This window comes from Apis florea, unplaced genomic scaffold (assembly GCF_048593485.1).
Source record: "Apis florea isolate Af1SG1 unplaced genomic scaffold, ASM4859348v1 contig_3585_pilon, whole genome shotgun sequence".
Taxonomy (NCBI): domain Eukaryota; kingdom Metazoa; phylum Arthropoda; class Insecta; order Hymenoptera; family Apidae; genus Apis; species Apis florea.
This window is the reverse complement of record NW_028256788.1, coordinates 1,981,840-1,995,333: the sequence shown is the minus strand read 5'-3', so window position 1 is coordinate 1,995,333 and position 13,494 is coordinate 1,981,840. Positions and strand designations below refer to the sequence as shown.

Genomic DNA, 13,494 nt, shown 5'->3' with positions numbered 1-13,494 from the left:
TTGATGACGCAAGTACAAATTAACAATTTCCTGAATTTTCAATTTCAATTATAACAATTGCATTGGAACACTCGCAATCCAATAAGAGGCTCGTGTCTTGAGCTCTTATGTACATACACGTGAACATAAACCGGACACAGACCTCGAAGGAGAATTATCTTCTCCTTTCTTCTCTATTAGTTTCTCTCCTTTGAGGTCTCTGCCGGGTCAGATATAGCGGGTGGGCTCTTTTGTTCGCGCCTCGTACCTTGGAAACACACCTGCGAATATGTCGAGGTGCACAGGAACGATTTCTTTTCTCGCAAAAAAGAGGAATATCGAGGTACGCTCGAGGAACACCTGGTTTTCGACGTAATCCTCCATCTCCTTCTCTCCTCCAACCGATTATATTTCTAGAACGATCGAGAAATATCTTCTTCCGAATACATTGCACGGAAGAATTCCATCCGTGGAAGAAGAAGAACGAAAGAAGAAGAATTCAACAGCTGAAAAACTTTCAACTTGTTAGTCACTCGCTGCGATGTTTGCAAAACGGGCGATGATGATTCAGGCATCGTCGAGCTTTTTTGTTCGAGATAGTTGCGCCTATGCGGATATTAAAAACTCGATTCGAGTCGATAATTTTCCACGCGACATCCCCGCAACGTATTTCCGATACGTGCACGTGGTTGAACAGAATCTTCCTGCATTGCTGGCAATTACACAGTGTCTTGCGTAATTTCGATAGTTAGAAAGTTATGCTCCTGTTTCGCCGGTTGGGTGCATGGATAATTGGAATGGTAAAAAAAGGAAAAAGCGATCAAATCGGGATTTCTATGGTACGTGTACGATACGAAGGGATTAAAGAGTTAAAGTAAAATTCTTTTTATGGAAATAAAGAAGAATATATATGTTGGTGGATGTTGAGAACAATTAATATCGAAGATTCCAGATTTTTTTTTTTTTTTTTTTTTTTTTTTTGCTTTAATGGTAATAGAGATACATTGATCGAGGTTTATCGAAAAATATTCTAGAACTTCCTGAAATTAAACTCGATACGTTCAACAATGAATGATGGAGAACTTAACCGCTCGATCTATTATAGGTATATTTCCATAGATACGATTTCTATTGTCTTGCACCTTTGTATAATAGACGTTTATCAATCGAAAGAACAAGTCCATTCAAGTTACTACATACTCTTGTAATACTATGAGAAAACAATCAGAAATATAAGTATAAAGCTATTATATATCCAACTTGAATCGCAAATAAAGGAAGTTCTGTAGTTTTATTAGATTTCTCGCTCAATGTGCACATACTGCATTGGTAATCAACACGATTCAAATATCGATTCAAACATGTACAAAAATGTTAATACAATTCACGAGATATCTTTGGAGAGTCGATTCCAGAAGTCGAAACGAACGGAAAAGTTGGTGTACGAAAAGTGTCGATCGAGGCTTGATTATTGAGTTATAAGCGATTGAATTTCGCGTTAGATGAAGCGAGACGGAGAAAAAATGACATAGAGCGCCACGCCACGGTATTCCAATGTAACGAAGATGTCTCACTCTGTCTCCGTCTCGCTTCATTTAACGCCAGCTTAAACTTCTTTTAACTTAATAAACAAGCCTCCATCGATATTTTTGTACGCCAACTTTTGCGTTTATTTTCGCTTAATCTAGAATCTATCCTCCAGAAAAGAGATGTTCCACGAATATATCAACGTTTTATGTTCTAAACGTTGCACGTTGAAAAGTCGAGATATATATAGTATATTCTACTCTTAATAAAACTTCGGTGTTGGTTATGGACTCTAAATTGAAGGAATTTTTTTTATTACGCCATTTTTAGTACAGTTTATATCTTTCATAGCACAGCTGGTGGAAAATTTATCGCTCGTAATTGAAAAAATATTCGACACGACGATTTTACGAAACAAAGCGATGAAAATTGTTATTTTCAGACGCGTGCACGTACACTTATGATATACTGCGTAACATGTATATTATGTTCATTCTAGATACGAGAGACATAGAGATGGAACGCAGCAATTATAAAAACTTTCTTCTCGATGTCAAGATTACTTTGCACATTCTAAATCGATTGTTTCTTGTTTTCAACGATTGTACAACGTTTCGCGGATAAATGCAGATACAAATGTCATTACAAATGTCACGTACACGTACCAAGAACTCGGGGGAATTTCATTTCTTTTTTCTTTCGTAATCCACAATTCGTGACCGGGTAACGTTATTCCCGTTAGTCACGTAATTATGCTTACTTTCCAAACTTTATCGTGTTTTGCAGTGAATGGAAAGCTGTCGCCCGTTCTTTCAATTTTGCTAATCCCTTTTTTCGTCAAGAAAAAATTTATCAACAAAAAATATTGCCCATAAATTTTCGCCCATTGTTTCGAATAATTAATTCCACCTTAATTCAAAAGATAGGAAAAAGGTGTAAATAGAAAGGAAAGAATCGTCTCTCGTCAATTTCAATCAAAAAAAAAAAAAAAAAAAAATTTGATCGAGCAAAAATAACTTCACTTGTCTCAAACAAGTTTCGTTTAATTATCCCACGGAATTCCCTTCGAATCGTATTTTCCAACGACCCACCTCTTGGAAACGAGTATAACATTGACTGTATAGAACGTTGCGCGAGGCCAACGTTAAAATCGAATGAGAATTCCTGCGGCAGAGGTCAAGACACATAAAACCGAGGCAAAAGCGTAAAACCCGCGAGACTGTAGCGGACGTCAGAGGAGCGTAATCGTGTCAGAAAGTTACGAAACGAGATATCGGATGGTTAAACGAAACGATAATCGTATATACGTGATATACGAGCGATCTTGCTCTTAAAATTCGTCAGATTCGTTAAACGTTTCTTGCCTCGTTGCATCTCTTAACGAATGCAAATTTCTTTTTTTTTTTTTTCATTCACTTTTTTCAGCTTCTTCCGTTTATATCCTAATAAGCATTGATTTTTAAAGAAAAGATTTTAACATCGAAATTTGTATCATTTTTTTTTTTTTTTTTTTTTTTTAATTAAAATTAATAATTTCATTTCAACGTTTTGGAGGAAGAAAATTTTCAATCGATCAATTTTACGGTGTAAAATATTTCGCGATTCGAGCAATATTCCTTTTGGCGAAATTCGATTATCGAAATTTATAAACGATTTATATATACGTAACAAGCGAACAAGGCTTCTTTGTATTTAATTGAAGTTCACCATCGTGTCCCCTGTCGGCAATATTTCTATTTAAGTTTAAATGGGATTGCGAATAGCATTGCAAATTAGAAATAAAGGAGAACCTTGATTGCAGAGATACCGTGGGGCAACTTATGTAAATGAATAAGTTCTTATTCAAGCATTAGTGTATTGCGTTACAGTATTGCATTACGCACAATGCCAGTGCCTAGCCGCCTTTCCTAGATTTTCAATCTCCTTCCCATTTGCGAAATTTCCAACTTTTTTCTTCTTTCTTCTGCTAATTCGACGTTCCTTCAATTGTCCGTTTCTTCGATCCGTTATCCAAATAAATCGAATTATTAAACGTTAATTTATACGCCGTAAAAAATTTACGGCTTCTGTCCACGAAGAAGAAAAATCCGTTCTTAACAACAATTGAAACCGATCGATGTTTCGACGATTGTTAAAGCCGAGATTTCCTGTGCGTACGATGTACGAAGACATGTCGTTTTTACGACCATACATCCACTATACCCGACGAATATTAATGGAAAAGGTTGGTGTGAACCGCGTTGGTGAAATTTCGCGTTGGCGTAGCATCGAAGCCTTGTCCTTCGAGCCGCTTCTTGCTATCGTTATTTATAGTTTACGAGGAAATAACTTTCTCGGGCATCCGTCACGCGAGGAATTTTTATCGGTACGCGTTGCTTTCATCATGGTTGAACGTTTAACCTTCAGGTGCACACGGGGTCTCGTTTTCTCCGTTACCGGCTGTGAGAACAGACTTTGAAGAGAAAGTGGTCATAACGATGCCACCGGCTCTCTTACGCGTCAATTTATTCCACGGGGCTAAGTAAATCGCACACATGAGAGAGAGGCTCGAGCGAGCGTTCGTTCTCACGAGATTAAAATTATAATTTAATAAGAATTTCATTATTTCTCAAGTACATGTGTGCTCCTCGTAATTTATTCTTCGATTCTGCTCGTCTTTATTAATTTCTTCTCTTTCCTTTCTTTTTTTCGAATACTTCTGAAAATCTTAATCTCTCTGAGATATCTCGGAAGGGATTGCAGTGAAAAGTAACAATGACAAATTGCAATTTTGCATCTCGTATTCCTGAATCGAAACTTGTGTCTATTGGAATCTTTGAATTGTATCTGTGATAACGTCATATTGTTGCATTGTTGTGAGAGGCATACACGAAACTGGAGCTTTTAAATCAGTTGGAGGATGTCTAAATTTAAGTTGGAGAGATGATTTTAGATTTGATAGATTTCCATGCTAGGGTTGAAGAATGTCAGCCAACCTGGAGAATCGCATCGATTCGAAACCGGTTCGTAAGTCTCTTTGTACTGCTCGTTCTTGACAGGACACGTTATATGCACGCGAGGAAGTGAAAGCAACGTTCACGGGACAATACGGCTGCCTCCTTCCCTTAACCCTTTCACGGCTAAAATACTAACGAATCATTGACACGTTATGGGTGTATTTATAATACGATTCGGGTTTTCACTTCGATTGATCTGATCAAAATTTGTATCTTCGTATCTTTCTGATTTTCAATCTCCAACTCTCAAGAATAATTTTCATTCTTGAATTGAGATCTAAACTTAAGACTTAAGACTTCAGATTTAAAGGTTATTTTTCGTAAAAATAAATCTTTTTCTACGTGATTTTAATGGATGCTGTTTAGACATGTTTGAAAGAAATCGCCATTTTCAATGTCCATTACTTTCAAGAATAATTTTTGAATTGTTGAAACTTAAACGTGCTTAAGACTTCTTAGATTTAAAGGTTATCTTTCGATGAATGATGTTTAGGAGTGTTTGAAAGTAATCGTCATTTTCAGTGTCCAACTCTCAAGAATAACTAAGATTGATTTAAACTTAAGACTTGTTAGATTTAAAGATTTGTCTTTCTTAAAAAAATAAATCTTTTTCTACGTGATTTTAATATATATTGTTTGAAAATAATCGTCATTATCAATGTCCATTACTCTCAAGAACAAAACTCTCGAAGATTTCATTTTTGAATTAAGATTTAAACGTGTTTCAGATTTCTTAAATTTATCTTTCAAGAGTTTTCTTTCTTTTTTAAAATAGATCTCTTTTTTACTGGATGTTGTTTAAAGGTGTTCGAGAATAATCGGCCATTTTCAATGTCCATTACTCTCAAGAATAATTTTTAAAGATTTCATTTTAAAATCTAAGCGTGCTTAAGATTTTTTAAATTTAAAGATTATCTTTGACGCTGTTTAGGAGCGTAATCATTATTTTCAATGCCCATTACTCTCAAGAACAAATCTAAACTTAAGACTCGTTAGATTAAGAAGGTTATCTTTCGAGAGTTGCTCTCGAGAATATTTTTCGCGAGTAAAAAGTTACAAACGTATTTTACTCTCAACTGTATCGCGCTCTTACATCCAAAGTGAATAAGTTTTCGAAGCTTTAAATCGGATGAATAAATCAAGCATTTCGCGAAATACGAGGCAGGCGCGAAGAGATTCATGGAAGAAGAAGCGACTGTGGCCTCGTTTAATCGAGAGGATCACGCCTTCACGACAGATATACGATGTACCGAGTGGTGGAACAAGTTACGTGTACGGTCCAAGAGCTTGTTGAACTTCGCAAAAACGAAGCTTTCACGCGTCCTCGTGATCTTTATGCGAGGAACGATCAGAGAAAGCAGAAGTGCTAGATAGTTGCTGCGTTTAGCGTAGAAACTTTGATATTTAGAACATTGAACTTTGCCTTGGGTCAAGGAAAAGTCGATGATCTTCCAAGCCTGATCGAATTAATAAACGATTTTTTCTTTTCTTCGTGACGTTTTCCACGCTGTTATTTTATCTCTGAATGATATTGAATAAATAAAGGAATATCAAGCGGTAATTTAGATTATTAAGAAAATTTAAAGAGACTCGATAAAAGAATAATATTGTTTTAATATCGCACTTCAGATTAATAAACAATCTAATATAGTTAGAAATTAATGCAAGAAATAAATAAATGTTTCTCAACACCCAGAGAAAACCAAATGTCATTTATTATAGAACTCGCGTTCATAGATCTCTCTCTCTCTCTCTCCTATCTTTTCCTCTACAAATACGTCAGTAATATATCAACCTGAAGTTTCCATCGAGGCAACCGATTATTACCAACTCGTGATGAATATTTATAGCGGCAATAGCCCCGGCTATGATTGGCTAATCGCTTTCATTTAACAATTATTCTCCCTTGCTATTTCTGCACCGCGGTTTTCCTAGAAAAGAAACGCGGGATCTCTAACGAGCGGGATGAGGTCGATTCGTTTACAGAGAGAGCATTGTCACTATTTATTTAGCTTCCAAGAATTCCAACGCTGGCCTTATGCGATTTGTTAATCGATTAACAGATTTTTCACCACGATCAACTCTCACTCTCTATCTCTGCCTCGAGCTGAATTATCTTTCGTCGAAAAATCCCAAAACGAGGAGAGGATGAATTGCGCAACTCTCGGCGAATTGTTCGAGCCGTAGGTAACAGTGACAACGTAAACCAAGTCTAATCGGGGAAGAACGTGGGCGAGATCGCGTACACAATGCACACGTTAACGGTAGACGAACAGAAAACCGCACAGGTACCGGATGCTTTCATGAATAGGCCCATTGTGAGCCAAGGGATTGGGTCTGAGATAACTGCATACGCTCGTTGCATCCGGTCCTCGCCTATTTATACGTCGACAAGTTGAAAAACGTTGATTGCTCTTACCCTCGATGCCAATCTTTTGCATCAACAGCGATTTTCTCGGCATGTGACAAACCACCGGATTCTTTTTCTGATTTGCGTTAATATCGATCGAACATTTGAGAAATCCAACAGTAAATGTACACTGTATTTTCATAATTTTAGAGAAGAGGATATGTATTCACGTACGGAACACTTATGGAGGATTGATTCTCTCAAAAGGAATAGAAAAATGTTGAGATTCATTTATTATATCTACTCTACCATTTGTTAAAGTAACCTTTCCACAACGAAGACAGTTTTCGATAAATGTCACGTTGCAATTAAATTATCTACACGACACGTTAGGAAACGATGATCCCCGGCTAACCTAATTGATCGAGATCGAAATGTCAGCGGTCCTGTCGAGAGTTCGTGAATCGCTCGATCCGAGTACTGGATCTCGAATATTATTGGAACTGGATTTGAGCGGGCCCGTGTCTAATGAACAACCAGGTTTTATCGTGCGTAACAAACGACACGAGTGTTATTTGAGTTATGAAATAATCGATTTCGCGCCAACTACTCAGCCACCAGCCTGGTAATATTAACTCGTGATAAAAACTCTTATTTAATGTGCATAATCATTTGCTAACGCGAACTGCGAGTGGTAAAACATCGTAGATATATGATGGTTCGTCCCATTAGTCGAACTTTTTCTTTCGAATATGTGTATTAGGAAATAAGGTGGCTTCGTTAATTTCCAACGAAACAAGTATAATAATAATAATAATAATATTTCGTTTAATTTTTTCAATAATTATTTTCCGTTATCGGTTCCAGAAACCAATATCGATAGAAAAAAAAAATTGACGTACAAAAATTTTAATCGAAGTTTTATTTATTAAGTATTTATATAAACGATTTAGATTTAAGTTGGATGAAACGGGACGGAAACAGAATGACACATGCGCCACGGTGTGGCGGGGAGATGTAACAAAAATAATGTTGTCTCGCTCTGTCTCGTCTCGCTTTATCTAACGCAAAATTTTCAACTTACGAATAAGTCTCGTCCAACATTTTTATGCATCAACTTTTGTGCTTGTTTTGCCCTTTAGAATCGAATGGATATATTCCTAACGAATATATTAACGTATAAAAATTAATAAATTATCTCTCTTAAAAAACTTATCGAGAAGTGAAATTAAATATTGGAATAGCTTTAAAATGATCATTCTTGTGAGTACAATATTGATTTTTAAATAAAAAACAAGCCGATCAACGACTTATAAATAAACATCGTGCTTATTATAATTAAATACCATGATTGTTTAAATCGATCGATGATTAAATACACCTGTTACACTTGATAGATTTAAAATATTAATTATTCGGTCACGTTTGCAGAGGGGAAGGTCGAGGTGTCGCGTGATGGTAAATATTTGAGCACGTTGGCACCAGGAAAGGTACTTGGCGAACTGGCAATTCTCTACAACTGCAAAAGAACAGCGACGATAACAGCAGCTACCGATTGCCAGCTATGGGCCATCGACCGACAATGCTTCCAAACCATTATGATGAGAACCGGCCTTTCACGGCAGGCCGAATATACGGATTTCTTAAAGAGGTAATAAAAGTATTATGCATATATGCAATCCTCTTCGAAATATAGACACTATTATTATTGTTATTATCATCATCATTTCCAAGGTTAATAATTACATAATTCGTATTTAATGGAACAATAAATCTTTCCTTCAGCTTAATATTTATTAATGACTTACGTCTTATAGGGGGGAAAAGTTCATTCATCGTCTGATATATAACGTTATATAAAATTTTTCAAAATATACTGTGAAAATTGAAGAAATCTCATTATAAAGTTTTATCTTCCCAGTTGTTATCTTATTTGATGATTGAACACGAATATACAAATATTTTACAATACATGATTAATAAATTTTTATCTACATGATTTCTCGTGAATCTCAGTGAACGATCGAGTGAAATAATAAGGAAGATAATTATATATTTATTTATTCGAATGTTTTGTTTTAATTACAATTTTTTTTTTTTTAATTCGTAAAAACACGAAAATTCATTAAATAAAATAACTTGTTAACTCTTATCCTATCCTTCGTCTCGAGATATTTTCAAATGATGATTTAGAAAATAAGTTAAACTGAGAAATGTCTCAAATTAGTCCGAATTTAAACGAAATTTGATCATGAATCATAATCATCATCATCATCATCATCATCATTGCGATGAAGAATAATGAGAAACAATAAACCAACGATTAAATTGGTGAATAGTTTCGTTTGTGTTTACTAAGAAAACTATATACATGTATAAATAATAGAGAAAATGAATATTAATACCAGTTTTTCATTAACCAATTTTTTTATTTTTAGGTATTTTTTTCAGTATTCCCTCCTGTATAAATAATCAAATCTCATTAATGCTGGAAAAAATTAATAAATGTCGATCAACCGACTCGAAATAAGCAATTTTCTGTCCGCTAATAGATCTTTTGAAAATTAACTAATCAGCACGAAGTTGGTTTTTAACGAACGTCTCGAATTTTTTGTTTCAGCGTTCCTATCTTCAAGAATTTGCCCGAGGAGACTCTAATAAAAATTTCAGACGTGTTGGAAGAGGTAAATTTAAATATCTCGATTACAAAATTTTAACTTCTCATTGATATCACAATATTATACAATTTATTATACTTTCGCTCGCGTAACTTTCTAAATCCTAATTTTCCTATAACAACATATTCGTTTGTTAACACGTACTAATACTAACCAATGAAATGTAAATATTATTGTACAAAAAATATTTGAAAAGATAAGGATAGATATGCATCTTGAAAAGATAATAAAATATTTTTTCGATCTTTCTTGATAATAATTCGCAAGGTGAAATCGTAATTATAAAAATATTATTGAATACATTTTCAATCAAATTGTTCAAATTTTACAATATTAAATTTTCGTGAATATCATTGTACATTGTACAAACATAGAACCTTCTGTTAACTATCGTGCGTATATTTTTGCAGACTTTTTACAACAATGGGGATTACATAATCAGACAAGGAGCGAGAGGGGATACATTTTTCATAATAAGCAGAGGACAAGTTCGCGTCACGATAAAGCAGCCCGATACACCGGAAGAAAAATATATCAGGACGCTGAGCAAAGGCGATTTCTTCGGTGAAAAAGCTCTTCAAGGGTAATTATCTAATAAATAAAATAATTTTGAGCAAAAAAAATTAAACTTTCATGGAAAACTTTTAAATACGATTTAAGAAAAAGCAACATTGTTGCTATACGCGTTAAAATTTAAAATTCCTCCTTTTAAAATTTCGAATTATTCCATCTCTCTTCCTTCATCTTTCGTGCGAGTGCATCAACGGCTACGCGATGATCGAATTGCGCGAAACGTTTTCACAGGGATGACCTGAGGACGGCCAACATAATCGCCGACGATCCGGAAGGAGTGAGTTGCCTGGTGATAGACCGTGAAACGTTCAATCAACTGATCTCGTCCCTGGACGAAATTCGTACGCGATACAAAGACGAGCTCGTGGAGCGTAGAAGGTGAGTGAACATTTCGAATCTACGCCACGTAATTCGATCGCGGCTGTGAAACGTGGTGTTATTATTAATAACCGGCGTTAACTCTCATCAACGCTAATTATACACGGCCATAATCGCGATCGTGAATCGTCTGTTAAATCCTACATCTCCTCTATGTATGTGTGTTATGTTTCACGCTTACCAACTAGGATGGGAGAATAGAGCGTACGATATCAGAGTAAGTTTCGCGTTGTGCTACAACAAGCGTGCTAATGATTCGACGATTAAGCTGATGTTTCGTTATTTATTTATTTATTTATTTATGTTTCTTTTCTTTTAAAACGCGTTGGCAATTTGTATTGCCGCCGCGATAGAAACGGAAAAAAAAAAAAAGGAATTAACTAGTCGTAAATCTTATCAGCATGATGGTATTAATGTAATTTAAAAGCGCGGTATCATAAGTGAGAATAATTTAATTTAATGTTTCTGGAGACGAGATAATTAAATTTATTTATTTTCCTTTTTTCTTCTTCTTCTTCTTTCAGTAGAGTAATACAAGTAGAGGTAAAAATAATTGAATAATCTAAGAAAAATAATTGATTTAGAGATTATTTAGGAACGTAAATTATTCCATTTAATTTGTAATTAATTTTTATAAGTATGTAGTTTTTAAAGAAAGAAGCTTTTATTTTATGATTATACAAGATCTGATCCTGGAATCCTTTTTTTCTTGCTTTCATGCCTTCGTGTTGTGAAAAAGAAATAATTTAATAAAAGAAATAATAAACGAACGTATTTGATAAAATTCAGGTTGAACGAGGAATTCAGAGATCTAAGACTGCAAGATCTTCGACCATTGGCCACTCTGGGTGTGGGCGGTTTCGGAAGAGTCGAATTAGTTCAAATAGCTGGTGACAGTTCGAGATCCTTCGCTTTGAAACAGATGAAGAAGGCCCAGATCGTTGAAACGCGACAGCAACAACACATTATGTCAGAGAAGAGAATTATGGGCGAAGCTGATTGCGATTTCGTGGTGAAACTATTCAAAACGTTCAAGGATAGGAAGTATCTTTATATGCTGATGGAAGCATGCCTTGGTGGCGAGCTCTGGACCGTTCTAAGAGACAAGGGTCACTTTGACGATGGCACAACGAGATTTTACACCGCTTGTGTCGTAGAAGCATTCGATTATCTTCATTCTAGGAATATTATATACAGAGACCTGAAGCCGGAAAATCTGTTGCTTGACAGTCAAGGGTAAGAAGGTTTTTTTTCTTTTAAGTTTTTAAAATTAAAAACTTCTTTCTTATTTTGCTAATAATATTTTTTTCAGATATGTAAAACTGGTCGATTTTGGTTTCGCCAAACGTTTGGATCATGGAAGAAAAACGTGGACCTTCTGTGGCACGCCTGAATACGTTGCGCCGGAAGTTATATTAAATAAAGGACACGATATCAGTGCCGATTATTGGTCACTTGGCGTTCTCATGTTCGAACTTCTTACGGGTACGCCACCATTCACCGGTGGCGATCCAATGAAGACTTATAACATTATTTTAAAAGGAATCGACGCCATAGAATTTCCTAGATCTATCACGCGAAACGCGACTGCGTTGATCAAAAAGCTCTGCAGGTAATAATTAAACTCTGATCGAAATATAGATATCTGTTATAATTCTATAGTTGATTTGTTAATTAAATTTCGTTACCTATATTTATTTATTTAAGGGACAATCCAGCAGAGCGTCTTGGTTACCAAAAGGGTGGCATTAGCGAGATACAGAAGCACAAGTAAGTTATATCGAATAATGTAATTATAGGAAACGTAGAGAAGAGAAGTTTTTGTTAATAATCATATTTATCCGTTTATTAGATGGTTCGATGGTTTTAATTGGGAAGGTTTAAGAGCAAGAACTCTTGAACCTCCCATCATGCCGCGAGTTCAAAATGCTACAGATACAACGAACTTCGACGAGTATCCTCCAGATTCAGATCCACCACCGCCTGATGATATATCCGGATGGGATAATGATTTTTAGTCAAGATCTATATAATAATTCCTTTAAAGAAAGAAAGAGAAAGAAGTACGTGAAACTTCGAACCGTGTTCGACAAATAGCGAAAAAAAACGTTAAAAGATCGGTGGAGAATGTGACTATCGGCATCTGCATTTATTCAATAAGCTAATATGTGATGCATAGATAATCGTCTAGGATCATCGATCATCGATCATCGAAAAACGATAAAGACGAAACTGGTCTGTGATAAAAGAGTCAGGCCATTGAAAAGTAAGTTTTTTTTCAAAAAGTCTTCGTGTTTGTTACGTAATCTATGGATTTAAATGATCGCATTATAACATCTAAGAAGGTATACGAATTTTTTTACGCAAGACCAATAATAATCCATAAAGATTATTAATATAAATTGCATCCGATTTAGAAAAATATTTACACGCACGAGCTCGCGTTCGATAAAATAAAAACTCGAACGTGGCATCGTGAGATGCGCACGATGCGTTAAGTGCCATATCTAAAAATGGTAAAAGTCGAATACGATATATGTGTATAGAAAGAATGACCATACGACATGCACGATATTCAATTAGCTCAAATTTTAAGAAACATCTTGCCATCAGATTCTTAAATCGTGCACTCGGTTTCGCAGAATGAATCACATTGAATTCTTCTCATAACCGATTCATTGTTGTTTGATTTACTTTATAGTTTATTGTAATAATTCTATTTTAATTAATTATACGAAAACGTGACTCTTGTAAATAATTGACTATAAATAAATAAATATATATATATATATATATATTACATATATATACTTAAAGTTCAATAAATATCAATAATAAATAAAGTTTTATTAATGCTAATTATGCGTAATTGATTAAATTTGCCGAAATACCCAATTTGAAATTAGAAAGCTAATTGAATAAAAAAGATTAAAATACTCTTATATAAAAATTATTTTAAATGCTTTGCAACAAATTTATTTTTATAATTTATTTATCTACTTATTAATTTTTT

At 34.8% G+C, this 13,494-nt stretch overlaps 1 protein-coding gene across 5 annotated transcripts in view; it reads left to right on the top strand.

Moving 5' to 3' along the window:
• for (cGMP-dependent protein kinase for) overlaps positions 1 to 13,340 on the top strand; it is a 69,791-nt gene extending 56,451 nt beyond the window's left edge. For all 5 annotated transcript variants that reach the window (XM_086914202.1, XM_086914203.1, XM_086914205.1 and 2 more), the window contains 8 exons: positions 8,284 to 8,503; positions 9,473 to 9,536; positions 9,941 to 10,113; positions 10,335 to 10,481; positions 11,271 to 11,717; positions 11,794 to 12,093; positions 12,189 to 12,251; positions 12,334 to 13,340. In XM_086914202.1, coding sequence (XP_086770328.1) covers positions 8,284 to 8,503; positions 9,473 to 9,536; positions 9,941 to 10,113; positions 10,335 to 10,481; positions 11,271 to 11,717; positions 11,794 to 12,093; positions 12,189 to 12,251; positions 12,334 to 12,499 — 1,580 coding nt within the window. In that variant the 3' untranslated portion in view covers positions 12,500 to 13,340. The remainder of the gene's footprint in view (positions 1 to 8,283; positions 8,504 to 9,472; positions 9,537 to 9,940; positions 10,114 to 10,334; positions 10,482 to 11,270; positions 11,718 to 11,793; positions 12,094 to 12,188; positions 12,252 to 12,333) is intronic.
• The last annotated feature ends 154 nt before the right edge of the window (positions 13,341 to 13,494 follow it).